Genomic DNA, 13,477 nt, shown 5'->3' on the forward strand with positions numbered 1-13,477 from the left:
TTAAAAGATGGAGTTGGAGGTCTTTTTGAAATGTTTTGTTGATTTCTCATTTCCCAACCCTTAACAGGACAGTGGGATCCACCTGGTAATATAAATTCTTTATTCTGTTTTTAATACAATCACATTTATTTGTTGCTTTTGTTTACTTTGTAATTTAAGTGTAATTGAGGAATCAGATCTTTAAAATTCAAACTTTTCTTTCAAGTTTAGCCTCTTCTCACTCAACAATGATGCATTTCCCAGCAGCTTTTCAGGCCAATGAGCTAATGGACTGATGATGCAGGATGTGTGTGGAGTCACAGGAAAAAGATCTAATGGACTAATGCTTACAACAGATCCTCTAACATTTTATACTAATGACTTCAGACTTGCTTGTAGTCCATTCGGGAGAAAACAATCCACCCAGTGACTCATGAGTGAAACATCATCTGCTTTATAGGGCCGGATCAAGGAGCAGACAGCTGAGCCGAGACAACAGCCGAAGTCATAAAGACTGTAAACTTTTCATCCAAACTACTTTGAGATGGACTTCTTAAGAACCACTGGAAATTAATGCTTCTCTTATTTGTTAGATTGCGGGATAAGAAGCTTCAACAGGAGCTAATGGGGTTGAAGTTTCCATGATAAAACTTGATCACTGAATGTGCTTGAAGCTACTATGTGTGCTTCTCAGATTAGTAACAAAGCAAGCTCACTAGCGTTTGAGCAATAGCTGAAAAAAATCCAGTTATTTGCCTCTTTTCTTGCAACCTGTTATTGCAAGAGGATTTTTTAAACTTTTAGAATAAGAAAAAGGTTGGTTTAGTTTTTCTTTCCAAACTTCTGCAGTGAAAGTTGCACAAATGTGTGACAAATAGGCTTCCACAATATGAGAAAAACATCAAATATGGGATAAATTTGTTCAACATTAAGATGACAATATTAAATGATCAACAATCAAAAATGAATGAGCGAACATTAAATCTAACTAACAGTTTGAATATATTATTTCTGTTATCTACTGCCTGTGTTTGCAGTATGTTTTTCCTGATACCAGAATTAATGAATCGCCTTAAATGGCTACATTTTAGGACAGGACCAGCTTGCCTGATGAAGGTCTGAAACCAAAATGTTGCCAGTCGATGTATGTTCCCAAGTGAAAGACAACAGATAGAAAGTTCAAGCTTGATCAGATTGCATCATGAGGAAATAACAGCCATCATATACAGACGGACATCCAAGAAGTAGAAGTACACATACTGGGCAGGAAGCATTACTAATCAACATAAAATCATTTCTCACATTTACTGCAACATAATCAGACTTTGAACCGTATTTAGCGTGAATGCTCTTTTTGCTATCATAATGAACATTTGTTAAAATTCCACACTTAAGTGTTTTAACTCTTATAACCATCAGCAGTTAGATTCTCAAATTTAAAATAAAAATGTGTGAATTATGGTTCTGTTTACTTCTCAAAATGCTTTGCTTGACTGACAATCTCAAGATCCCCTCATAAAGTTTAGCATTTAAATAACATTGAATTTATAGAAAATATGGGTATTGTTTTTTTACTGTGTTAATTTCGTCAGCTAAAACTATTTGTCAACAGCCTTTTTTTCCATGACAAAAACTAGACTAAAACAAACATAAATAGAGCTGTGATGACTAAAACTGACAAAACTTAAGTTTAGTTTCATCGAGATGACTAAAACTAGACTAAAATGTAATGTAGTTTTCATCAGACATTCAAAATCTGTGATATTTCTCCACTGTGGTTAAATCTGTCTAAAAACAATGCATCTTTATCTATTCTGTCTCTCAGCTGTAAAAAGCAGAGACCCAAGGTTTAGCAGAGTACAGAGAACACACTACCATGATTTGGTACCAGATTTAGGCAAGAAAATAAATGCTTGGACTAAAAGTAATACTAGAATGTGAGGACTTTTTATGGACAAAAACTAGACTAAAATGTTTTTGAGTTTTTGTCAACAAAAATTAGACTAAAACTAATAAGGAAAGAAATGACTAAAGCTAAAATACATTTCATTTAAAGACTAAAACTAAAATTAAAAATAGCTGCCAAAATTAACACTGCTATTCAGACAGCAAAGGCATGTGGTAGGTCAAATTCTCCAGTAGAAACTTGTCATTGTACACCTACAGTAGGTATCCTGCTTAAAGGTGCAGTGTGTAAAACTGGGAATATAGCCACATCCTACAGTCAGATTCTAGACTGTGCTGCTTACTTGTTGTGGTAACTGTAGCAATCAATGGTATTAAGAGAAATTGCATATCTGTTATTTGGTCTGTTCTGTGGTACTGCAGAAACTTATAAGATGCAAATTCAAGATGGTGGTGTCCATGGAGAAGACCCTCCTGCTGTATGACTAAAAGGCCTGTTCTAAGTTAATAAAAAAGAATTACATATATTTAGGAGAAAACATGAATTTACATAGACCAACTTTAAAATATTATGTTTTGTTTTGTTTTTTTAATCAAGTTTGCTATCTTAAATGCAACTAAATATTACACACTGCACCTTTAAGGTGTATAACAACTTCTTGTATGCATATTATCTGCATGAATTTGGTGTCGCAGATATTAGCTTAAAAACTTACATTGGTATGGGCAGAAATGAACATTTCTACTGATATGAACAGCCCAAAGATCACGTGCATACAGCAGCAGTATAAACAGTATACTGGCCTTCAATATCAGTAAAATGTACCTGGGGTGTCACACACTGAGCCCTGAACATTTTGAAAGAAGCCCTAAAGATGAAACAAATAGACTGTCTACTTCCTCAGCCTCTCTTTGCACAAGAGACACTTGGAGTTCTTCACAACATAAAAAATGTGTGCATATATTGGTATTGGCTAAATTAAGTTTGGAAATATTTGCCTATCAAATACTGGCAAAATTCCAATATCCTGCATCCCCAACCTTAAGCATTGTTACCATGATACATCAAGAAGGCAATGTAATTGAAAAGCATATTCTTTGCACAGTCGGATCTATGGGTTGAGCAGTATAGGTTTTTTTTAGGGCTGATACCGATTATTAGTAGTTCATGAGACCAATGACAGATATTTTGAATCTATATGCAGCTGTAATTACCAACAAAATGTACCCAATGTGATCAAATAAAACTGCATGTTAAAAAATAAGGAAAATAAATAATTTAGCACTAGCTCTGTAAACATGAGAAACAGAAAAGATCAACACTATAGCAGGAAACAGGAAGATATGCCAAACACTCCCTGTGTCAGTGGCACCCAGGTCTCAGTGTTGATTGGATGGTAGTTGTGTGACCTTTAACCAGTCAGATAGTGTTGCAGAGAGGACAGTGGGTGAGACTGAAGAGTGAAACAAAGCCAGTGGGAAGAGACACCTTGCAGTGGAATAGAAAATCTTTTAATTGATACATTTGATCAATCATCAGTATAATAAGATGTTGATATGATAGTCGACTTAATAACAAATATCACCATCTATAATCGATCAGGCCAATAATCAGTCTACCCCTAGTCAGTCCCCTGTCTGATACAGGCAGGTATCCGTAATAAGGACTGCATATTTTAAAGACTTATTCCAACAGCAGTCCAGTTCCATGGTGTCATCTCCTCTCCCGGTGTCTGCTCCGGTCTCTGTGTCGTCTCTCCTCCCTCTCTCTGCCTCTGTCCCGGTCTTCTCTCCACTCTCTGCTGCTGCCCCACTCCCCCTCTCTGTGTCGGTCCCGGTGATCCTCCCTGTCTCTCCCTCCTTGCCTGTCCCACTCCCTCCCTCCACCTCCCCTCTCCTGCACCACACCAACCCCGAGGTTAATGGGTCTGCGGAAAGGTCTGTCCCTGCCGCCGAACCGCAGCTGTCCGGACTCTTTCTTCCCTCCCTGCCCGCCGCCGAGCCTACGAGGGACCCATCCTTTCAGGGTCCTCTCCTGTTCAAAATCCACGAAAACTTCATGCTGGTCCACCACTAGTTTGTTAGCATCCCTGCGGGCCCGGACGATGGAGCGCTCCTCCTTGTACTCGATGAAGGCGTACCCTTTGGAGAAGCCTGTCACGATGTCCCGGACCAGCCTCAGCCGCTGAATGTCTCCGTATTTAGAGAAAACCTGGTGCAGTTTGTCCTCTGTTGTCTGCGGATTCAGACGGGCCACAAACAGGGTGAGCAGCGGGTCTCCAACAACACCTTTGTTGGGTTTGTAGCGGGCTCCCATAGCCCTCCACACCGCCCGGTCATGAGGCTCCACGTCCGTGCTGTCGATGCTGCCTGCTTTCAGCGGGTCGTACACCTTCGCTATCGGACTCCAGTCAACCATTCTACCCTACCGTAAAATAAAACAGTCTTTTTGTTCGATAAATCCCCCCAAGTAGAGGTAAAGTTCACTACAAGAGTCGACAGTTAGCTACAAAGCCATGTTACATAGTTGAAAATGTTCTGCTCATTCAAAACAACAGCCTGCCTGTCGAGCGTCCATCGAGTAAAACATTCCGTCCAGACACACGCTGTCGTTTTAAAAGTTCCTACATGCTCGATTACAATGTCCACGAGGTTAAAGAAGTAAACCTAAAATAAAAAAGAAGTAAACCTAAAATAATAAAAAAAAATACATCTACGCAATGCAATTAAACAATCCTAAATTATTCCCAGTTTTAAAAATACATACAGGTGCATCTAAAAAATGTAATATCCTGAAAAAATGTTTTCCCATTATTTTTTTCAACAAGTCAAACTTCCATTAAATTTAGATCAATCTCATTCAAAGTGAACTATTTTAAGACGTTTTCATTTTAGTCTTGATAATTGCAGTATATCACTCATAAAACTAAAAAACCCACTATTTTAAAATATTAGAATACTGTGGAAAAGTCCAATCAGCTAAAGTTTCCTGAGCCTTTATTTGCTTACTCTGGTTCAGTATACACAACCATAATCACAGGGAAGACTGCTGACCTAAATAATGTCCAGCAGACATTCACTGACTCTCTTCACAAGGACTGTAAGTCACTTACAGTCATTGGTAGGAGGGCAGGCAGCTCTCAGTGGATGTAACAAATCAAACAAAGCAGATTCAAGAACTTCAGGGAACTTCACAAAGAATGGGCTGAGGCTTGGGTCAGTGTATCGGGAACCACCACACACAGACTGGTCCATGTAATGGACTACAAATGTTGTGCTCCTAGTGTCAAGCCAACCCTGAACCACAGACATCATCAGCTTCCCACCTGAAAAGCTAAAAAGAACTGGGCAGTTGCTTGGTGGTCCAAAGTCCCTTTTTCAGATGAAAGTAAATTCTGAATTTCGTTAAGAAATCATGCCCTAGAGTCTGGAGGAAGATCAGAGGCACAGAATCCCAGATGCTTGAAATCCAGTGTGAAAATCCACAGTCAGTAATGGTTTGGGGTGCCATGTCATCTGTTGCATAATTGGCTCCATGCCACATCACATGGATGCAGTAATTTATGCAAAAGGAGCTTCAACCAATCACTGAGTGCATTAATGAGCATATATTTCCAGATGGTCAACATTTATTTTGGACTGATGTTTTGTGATATTCTCATATGTTGAGATACTTTTTTTTAATTATGTGAGCTATAGGCTATAATCATCAACATTAAAACAAGTCTGGAAATATTTCACCTTGCATGACATGTACATAGAATATATGGACATTTCTCTTCTTGAATTAAATCACAGGAAAAAAAAGAACCTTTTCATGGTATCCACATTTTTTGAGTAGCACCTTTACATCTTAAAGCAGGAGGCTAACTCTTGTGACACAGGGTTACACAAAAATATTTAATAAAAAATGTGAAAAACACATTCTGACTCAAAACTGAAACAGTTATTTCACAATCATACAGACACAGTCACTGAAGATGTCAACAGATAACACTTCACTGGTATGTACAATGATGAGGTTTACCAGTTAAATCTGAAGTCCACTGTACAGTATCAAACAGCTCTGAAAGTTTAAGTCTTTGTTCATCTAGACTCTATCAAAGAGTAATTTCAGTTGAGCAGACAACTACAAGGAGCTGATACTCCATTGACATGGAATGTTCTGCACTTCATCTTCACTATTGATCCATAGGTTTCTCTTTGCAATTACATGTCCTCCACACTCCACTTATAGGCTGCCTCCTGGACTGCTTTTTTATCTGCTATCCGAGTATAGCGTTTCTGTTCAAAACCATTTGACCTGAGAAAAAGACACAAACAAAATATTACTTTTGCAATCCTCAACTTCATCGTTCATTTGATGCACCAGAACAAACCTTCAATAAAATATTGTTCGGTTTAATGTCATAAAGAAGCAAAAGTTATGACTGTAATCATATTCATGCAACTTCAAAATTCTATGAACCATAAATGTATTAAAGCAGGACAAAAGAGGACATACGAGGTCATCCCTGATACTGCAAATGCTAAAATCTTTACCTGTCAACTCCATCCCAGCGATAGCCTGGTAAAATATTGAAGCGATTTGGAGGTGGTGCTGGGCCTTTATACCGAGGTTTCGCTGCAAAAACAACAACAAAATGAGCCCAAACTACAAATATTAAGTGGTGAAAAATACTTTCTTCTGTCATTAAACAATCAGTACATGAATATGCCTTCAAACCTTGAGCTTTTGGATTGCGGTCTTTCTTCCGTCTCAGCATTGCAGCCATGGGATCTCCCTCTCTTTCCTGCTCTCTCAACATGCGATCGAGATCCTCGTCATCGCAGTGACGTGCCAGTGGCTTCTGAGCTTCATGTAGTGCATCCTCAAGTTTCTGCTGTTGCATCTGGCTCTGGGCCAGCCTATAAGCATACATTGACTTCACTCATGGACATCATTTAGCATTTAATGTGACCTTCTCTATTGTGGGAACATACAAAGGCAGACTTACCCTCGTCCCCACTGAGCATATTTCTCATCCTTTGCAGCTTTTTCACCCGCTTTTCTCTTCTGTTCTTCCCTCTCTGAATCTAAATCTCTCCTTTTACCGCTCTTGTCTCGGAACACCGTCTGGGCATTTCTAGATTCATCTAGTCATAACAGGAAAATAGGCACAAATGATCTGAATCAACTGAATTATTCAAATTCAGAGAAACTAATCACAACTATGACCAAGATATCTATGATACAGTAAGCTTGTGCTGAGCAGTTATTTGCGCTAAGCTTCATATATCTTGAAACTGAAAGGCTGGGCTTACCTTCCAGTGGCTGGTTGTGTCTTTCTTTGCGTCGGTTCTCCTCCTGCTCTTTTCTTAAAACATCTCCAGATACTAGACCTGCCTTCCCACCTGAAAGCATCCTGGTACCCTGAACAGTGAGACAGCATGCATGTCAGGGATTTCAAACTGCTTACATAAAAAGGCTTTACAGAGAAGTTTCTTTTCATGATACTTTTTCCCAAAACACTCTGCTCACCTGTGACTGGCCGGGCCGATGAGGAGGTGACAGATCTCCATCTGAGTCCTTTCCACTCTGCGGCCGCCTCCTGGGAGGGGACTGATCAGAATCAGAGCCTCTTGTTTTTGTTGCCCTCCTTGGAGGAGACTGGTCAGAGTCTGAAGCTTCTCCCTTTAGGGGCCTTTTCCTTGGAGGTGACTGGTCGGAGTCTGAATCATGCCTTTTCTGAGCTTTCTTTGACAGCTGTGGCCGATGAGGATCTGGGGAACGTTTTCTTCTGGCTGGGGACAAATCTGAAAAAGTAATAACCAATTTGTTAGTGAACTGTTTAAATTATTAATGCCATATGTACTTTCCTCTCAAAGAAGGAGTCCCTAAGCCAGTTGGTATTCCAGATTATGTCCACAGACTTTACCAATAATCTGACAGATTCTGGTTGGTTGGTGCTATTTGTGACATTTATCAATAGAACCGATTTTATACCATTGTTATAAAATCATGCTGTCTAAATTAACTCCAAACTTGGTTAAAGTCCTCTCTCACCTCATAAAAAACATGGAAATATAAACAGATAAAAATTCATTTAAATAATACTTTAAGTTCAGCTCTCTATCATCTTACAATATCATGCCCTACACATCAACCACACAACTTAGATATTTTAAAAACACACTTCAATCAATCAATCAATCAAACTTTATTTATAAAGCGCTTTTCATACATGACATGTAACTCAAAGTGCTGTACATGGACAAATTAAAAACATTCCCTCAAATGTTCTTTAAACATGTGAGTTGATATGCTATATAACACCAATTAATTGATGTTGAATGTTTTGATGCTTTTAAAATTGTAATTTCAGTTTCCTCAATACAGAAAGAGCCTAGGGTTAGCCTCAAAACTACTACTCATCTCTCACCTTTACTTTGCACCTTCCCTGATTTCCCTGACTGTTGCCTCGGAGGTGACAGGTCAGGAGAGTCATGTCGACTTCTCCTTGGGGGAGAAATATCAGGAGAGTCATGGCGACTTCGTCTTGGAGGAGAAATATCAGGAGAGTCATGGCGGGTCTTTCTGAGAGGAGAATCATGCCTTTGTCCCTTTGGTGAGACATCTGGTGAATCATGACGTCTCCTGCTTGATGACTCAGCCTCTGGATGCTGTGGCCCTCCTGTCTCTTCTTCTTCATCCTCATTTTCATCAGCTTTAAATAGAGGAGTCAGGGTCAATTCTCGAGTTTGCTGATTAACCACATATTCAAAGTAATTTGTTCACAATCGCCAGTTACCTCCAATCACTTTCCATCTATTGCTTGTTCTGAAGGCTTCCAACTGTTTTATTTCGTCTGGTCTCTCGTCAATTACCTCAGCAATCTGAACAAACAAAAATGGTGTTTCAGGAGAATATTGAAAAATCCAAGACACCCATCACATAATTTTGTTTTTACTTTTTCTCCACTGTATCATCAGATGACTAAAAATAACCGTAAAAAACAATGAAGTCAGTACTTCCACAGAGCAACAATGGGGGTCTGGATATTTTCTAATGACAAATGAGCTTTTAAATTTTTAAATAAAACACATTCACACAAAAACTACATTTTAACAGTTATGGTTTACTTATTTTCTAACACATTCATCATCTTCAACATTTCTGGCCAAGAATGACACCAAATTGGAATACATTTAAAATATTTTCGATAAAATGTCTAAAAATCGCTGAAGAAAATTACAGCAATGAATGCATTAGACTTGGAGTATGATGCTAAACGCGTGTGTTTCAAGGTGTGAAAGGAGAAATCGGGGTAGTCATTGAAAGTTCTAAATGAATGGACACATGCTAACTCGCGTATCGGTTAAAGAGGTTACCATGTTAACTGGTGACTTTCAGTCAAATATCTGTGGTTGTCGTGGTAATAGCAGGATACTGGAAACGGAAAGGGACCAAAAGCTTCTTTTATTCACCAGATATATTTGAAGAGCACAATCTGATTCTAAAATATTAATCTAAAAAATTCAAACAAGCAGGTATACACGATGACTTCTCTTCTTTTGAATACATGTAGCTGTTGTGACTACGACAGCTCCAGACGCCGTTGGCCGAGCGTAAGAGTCACAAGTAAACAGGGTCACCAATCTAACCATAACACCAGCTAGCTTCTCGTTAGCCAAGGGAAATTCTTACCACAGGAGCCTCGTCGTCCTCCTCTTCTCCTTCTTCGTCTTGTTGAACCATTTGTTTCCAGTCAATGTCATCGTCTACTATTTTCAGCCTTTATTAAGAGAGGTCGAGGTGAGTTAAATAACTTTGCATGCACAAAAACTTGACGATAAATCGGAGATTGGCGCTAGACGGTTACACTAACTTCAGCTAGCTAAACGGCTAACAAACGCACACTCCAGGAACACCGCGAATGACATTTTCTCGTCCACTCACCCTTTTTCAGGAACTTTACGTCGTTTCTTTTTAAGCTTCCCCTTCGACTTTTTCTCATCCTCACCGGCGGATAAGTAACGTTTAAGGTACTCTGCCTTTGATAGTTCAGGTCCCTTTTTGCTTCCAACTGAAGCTGCCATGTTGTTTTCGAAAACTACGGAAAGCGCCACTGGACAGGAAAGCCCATTTCGCAAGCATCATCAAATACCAGTTCAAATCGGTGGTTGCAGTATATTCTAATGAAGATATTAATAATCTGACTTCAGTGATACTCAAAGCGAGCCATGGCGGGCTCTTTAAGTCTCGCATTTAAAAACAATCCCCACAGAAAACGTTAAAAAGGGACGTTTTGACTTCAGAAACAATTCATTGCTAGTCATATCCAAAGGGTGCCTAAAGGAAAATTCAGATATCTGGGATATTTAGTGAGTTTTTTAGTTCAACATACATTTGAGAGATACAAATATCTATCCAACAAGATAACTTGTCTGATAATGCAGGGTTCCTTTAAACAGAACTAACACAAATAACACTCTGCCCAAGGGCATGATGGGTGAACTATGGTCAAACATCTGCCCAGACTTGAAATGTTGAAATCCCAGTGGGCAGAGCTTAGATCAATTTACTCTTTACAGAGCTGAACTAACACTGGTGGTTAAATAACTTCACCAAACACGGAAGACAATTTCACTCAGAAAAGAGTTAAAATGACATTTTGAGAGTAAATATCAACTTTAAATGTCAAACCCTGAGATACCAACACTCCAGTTTGTGTTACACTGCTCTATGTCAATCCTTTTTTAACATATTGAACACTTTTGGTTTTTTAGAGGTCCAATGAAGCTATTGTCACACGATTGGTACAACAGAAGAAAAATATGAGGGTAATTCTAGAGCCTCTGTTTGATGTTTTCAAATATAATCTGGTTAGAGTAACGTCAGCATGTCTCTGTAGGAGAAGAAAGCATTAAGATAGTGAAAAGAAAATGTAATAACATACAAATAAACTCACATATATGCATGGCGAAGGACTGGCAGAATTAAAACATTAGTTTCCTAACAGTCTTTTTCAAATGCAGCCAAAATGTTCCAGTTTAATCCAGGTTCTGAAGAGAGCACAATGGTGACTTTAAGCTGTCCATTTGTAGCTTTTACCTCTATGCCTGGGCGGCATTGCATCACCTTTCCCACTCTCCTATATCATCATCGTCTTACCAACCACTTGCCAAAATGCTGACTCACAGCAGGTATTCATATAACAATCCAATAAGCCCACAGACTACAAACAGCTGGTTTCTTTTTTTGGCCACACAAATGAATAAGGTTTAAATCTTTATCACGCAGTATTATTTCACATATTTTAAGTGATGCAGGTTATTTTATAGAGATCAGTCTACTTGAACTGATTAATCTTAAATAAATTCATACTAGGCCCATGTCTGATTCTAACAGCATCTTTATTGAAAACAAATGCTTCATTTCACAGAGTATTATGTACAGTGCAGGAGACTTACTGTATTCAAATACAAAGACAGCAGATGTGTGTTCCTCTGCAACAAAAAGCACATGTACTACAAACAGATCTTTTTTACTTCAAAATCAGAATCAGCTGTCTTTCATTTTTTATCATTGAAGTCAAGAAAAAAGCTGACATAATTTCAGTGCCCTTTGGAGAAAAATAGGAAGCAGAGAGACAATTGCAAGCTTTTGACAGCCTTTTTCTTAACATGTAGGTGTGCTGAGGGGGTGTCTGTGGCTTCTGATAGAGGCGTCGATGTGGTTAGATGTGCAAGCCTGTGTGTTTTTTTTTTTTTTTGTGCGTGAAGTTTTTAGATTTGAGTTTGATAGAAGAAAAGCAGCAGGCAGACGATCCAGGAGCAGGAGCTCTTCAGAAACAGGCTCACGGCTGAACACGGGGCAAGTTGCTCTGCAGAGGAAGAAAAGTGGCATGAGAATAAAGGAGACAGCCCTCTTGAATTTTTCTCCCACTCACTTTTTTTCTCTCCAGGATGATGCACCTACCTTTCTCCAAACTGACCCTTGCAGCGACCCCAGATATTTTGCAAATGTAGGTGGTGTTGTGTGGGAGTTTGTCTGTGAAGCCAGGCAGGGTCATTTTGAAACCGTGAGGCTTGAGCTCCTCCACGTAGCTGCCTTCAAACTCCTTCTCTGCTGACGACCCGGACACATTGGTGCTAATGAGAGACTCTCTGGTTCCGTGTGACCAGGAGAACTCGTAGCTGTCGTACTTGTTTTCCTTGGGAGTGACTCGGCACTCTACTCTCAGGTCGTTGTCATCTTCAACACACACAGAGATCAGCTCGCACTGCGCTGGGATCAGCAACACTACAGCTGAAAACAGAGGGAAGTGTCAGGGGTGCATGGGAGAAGATATTTGAAATGTTACGTAGAAATGAAGGAATTCTTACCTGCCAGCACTCCGTACACAAACAGAGACTTGAGCATGATGGAAAAGCGCCCATCCAACTGAGGAGGAAATGTGAGAGAGGAAAATTACAAAAATGTGTGAAAGTCATGGGCGTCGCCACAATACAATCGGGGGGGGGGGGGTCACGTCCCCCTCATCCTGAAAAAAAAGTCATTAGGACCCCCCCACATTTGCCATCATGACCGGTCTACTCCAGCGTTCTTTACATTGCTTCACATTCAAAACCGTTGCATTTTTTCATTAGGGGGAATAACCATATCAATAGAAATCCACTCCGCATTTTCCTGGTTTCCGACACAAACAGCCCTTTCACACAGGCATATTGACACTGAGAGTTGGATCAATGACAGCGACAGCAAATGTCAAAATGTCCATCTTTTGCTGAAATACTTTCTTTGACTGTTCTACAGACGAGCCCCTCCCTGTCTCAAAGCACTCACACTGGATGCCCCGTCTTCAGCAGTCCCCCTAAGCTGTACTCAGAGCAGATGTTCACCCCTCTATGTCCAGACTGCATGTTAACTGCACTGTGAACGCGCTTTGACAGTTTTTCTATTGTCTCTTTTTGGTTCTTTTAGAACCAAAGAAAAAACATATTATGGGTCAAAAGTTTAAAAACGTTCATGTCTCACTGTGATTTGTTGTAGGCTCTTAAATGGACTAAGTTTCAGAACTAAACCAAAGTTAAGAAAAATAAACTTATGAAAAATAGTATTAAAAACAACTAAAAATACAATTTGAAGTAACTGATATGCTGATAACATGACTTAGCTACATCACAGAAATCTTCATATGAACAATCTACATTAAGCTTATTTCAGTTATCATTATGAAAGAATGTTCAGTGCATCTCCATGTCTCCTGATATAGGTGGTTGAGAGTGAGAGTGAGTCAGAGGCAGGGGCAGTGGAGACAGCTCTGCTGCTGTGGTGAGTGCTGAAAGGTGACAGGTAGATAAGGAAAATGTCACATGGCTTATTGGAAAGTTTAGTGTTTTCAAAACCTTCTAATGCCCTGTGCCTCAGTAATTGTCAGTAATTGCAGACCATGTTGGCTTCCAAGAAAAAACAATGAAAGTGGGAGATCATTTTCAATCCAAAAACATGATAAAATGCCCCAGAATGTGGGAATTTGCATCTACTTCTTTCAAAATTTTCTGGGGGAGGACCCCCAGACCCCCTGCCAGAATATGTACGCCCCACATT

The 13,477-nt window shown here is 39.5% G+C and overlaps 2 protein-coding genes across 2 annotated transcripts; both read right to left on the minus strand.

The window, feature by feature from the left end:
• Window positions 1-3,380: 3,380 nt before the first annotated feature.
• Window positions 3,381-4,454, minus strand: snrnp35 (small nuclear ribonucleoprotein 35 (U11/U12)). The gene has a single exon (XM_041801825.1). The coding sequence runs from the start codon at window positions 4,301-4,303 to the stop codon at window positions 3,599-3,601; it is 705 nt and encodes a 234-aa protein (XP_041657759.1). The 5' UTR covers window positions 4,304-4,454; the 3' UTR covers window positions 3,381-3,598.
• Window positions 4,455-5,765: 1,311 nt separating this feature from the next.
• On the minus strand, window positions 5,766-9,982 carry bud13 (BUD13 homolog). Its single transcript, XM_041800595.1, has 10 exons — window positions 9,824-9,982; window positions 9,572-9,659; window positions 8,676-8,760; window positions 8,307-8,591; window positions 7,406-7,680; window positions 7,189-7,297; window positions 6,882-7,020; window positions 6,611-6,792; window positions 6,427-6,508; window positions 5,766-6,187 (listed from the first exon to the last, which is right to left on the minus strand). Exons 1-10 carry the CDS (start codon window positions 9,961-9,963, stop codon window positions 6,094-6,096), a joined length of 1,479 nt encoding a protein of 492 aa, XP_041656529.1. The 5' UTR covers window positions 9,964-9,982; the 3' UTR covers window positions 5,766-6,093.
• Between the last annotated feature and the right edge of the window lie 3,495 nt (window positions 9,983-13,477).

The sequence above is a fragment of the Cheilinus undulatus genome, linkage group 12 (assembly GCF_018320785.1).
Source record: "Cheilinus undulatus linkage group 12, ASM1832078v1, whole genome shotgun sequence".
Taxonomy (NCBI): domain Eukaryota; kingdom Metazoa; phylum Chordata; class Actinopteri; order Labriformes; family Labridae; genus Cheilinus; species Cheilinus undulatus.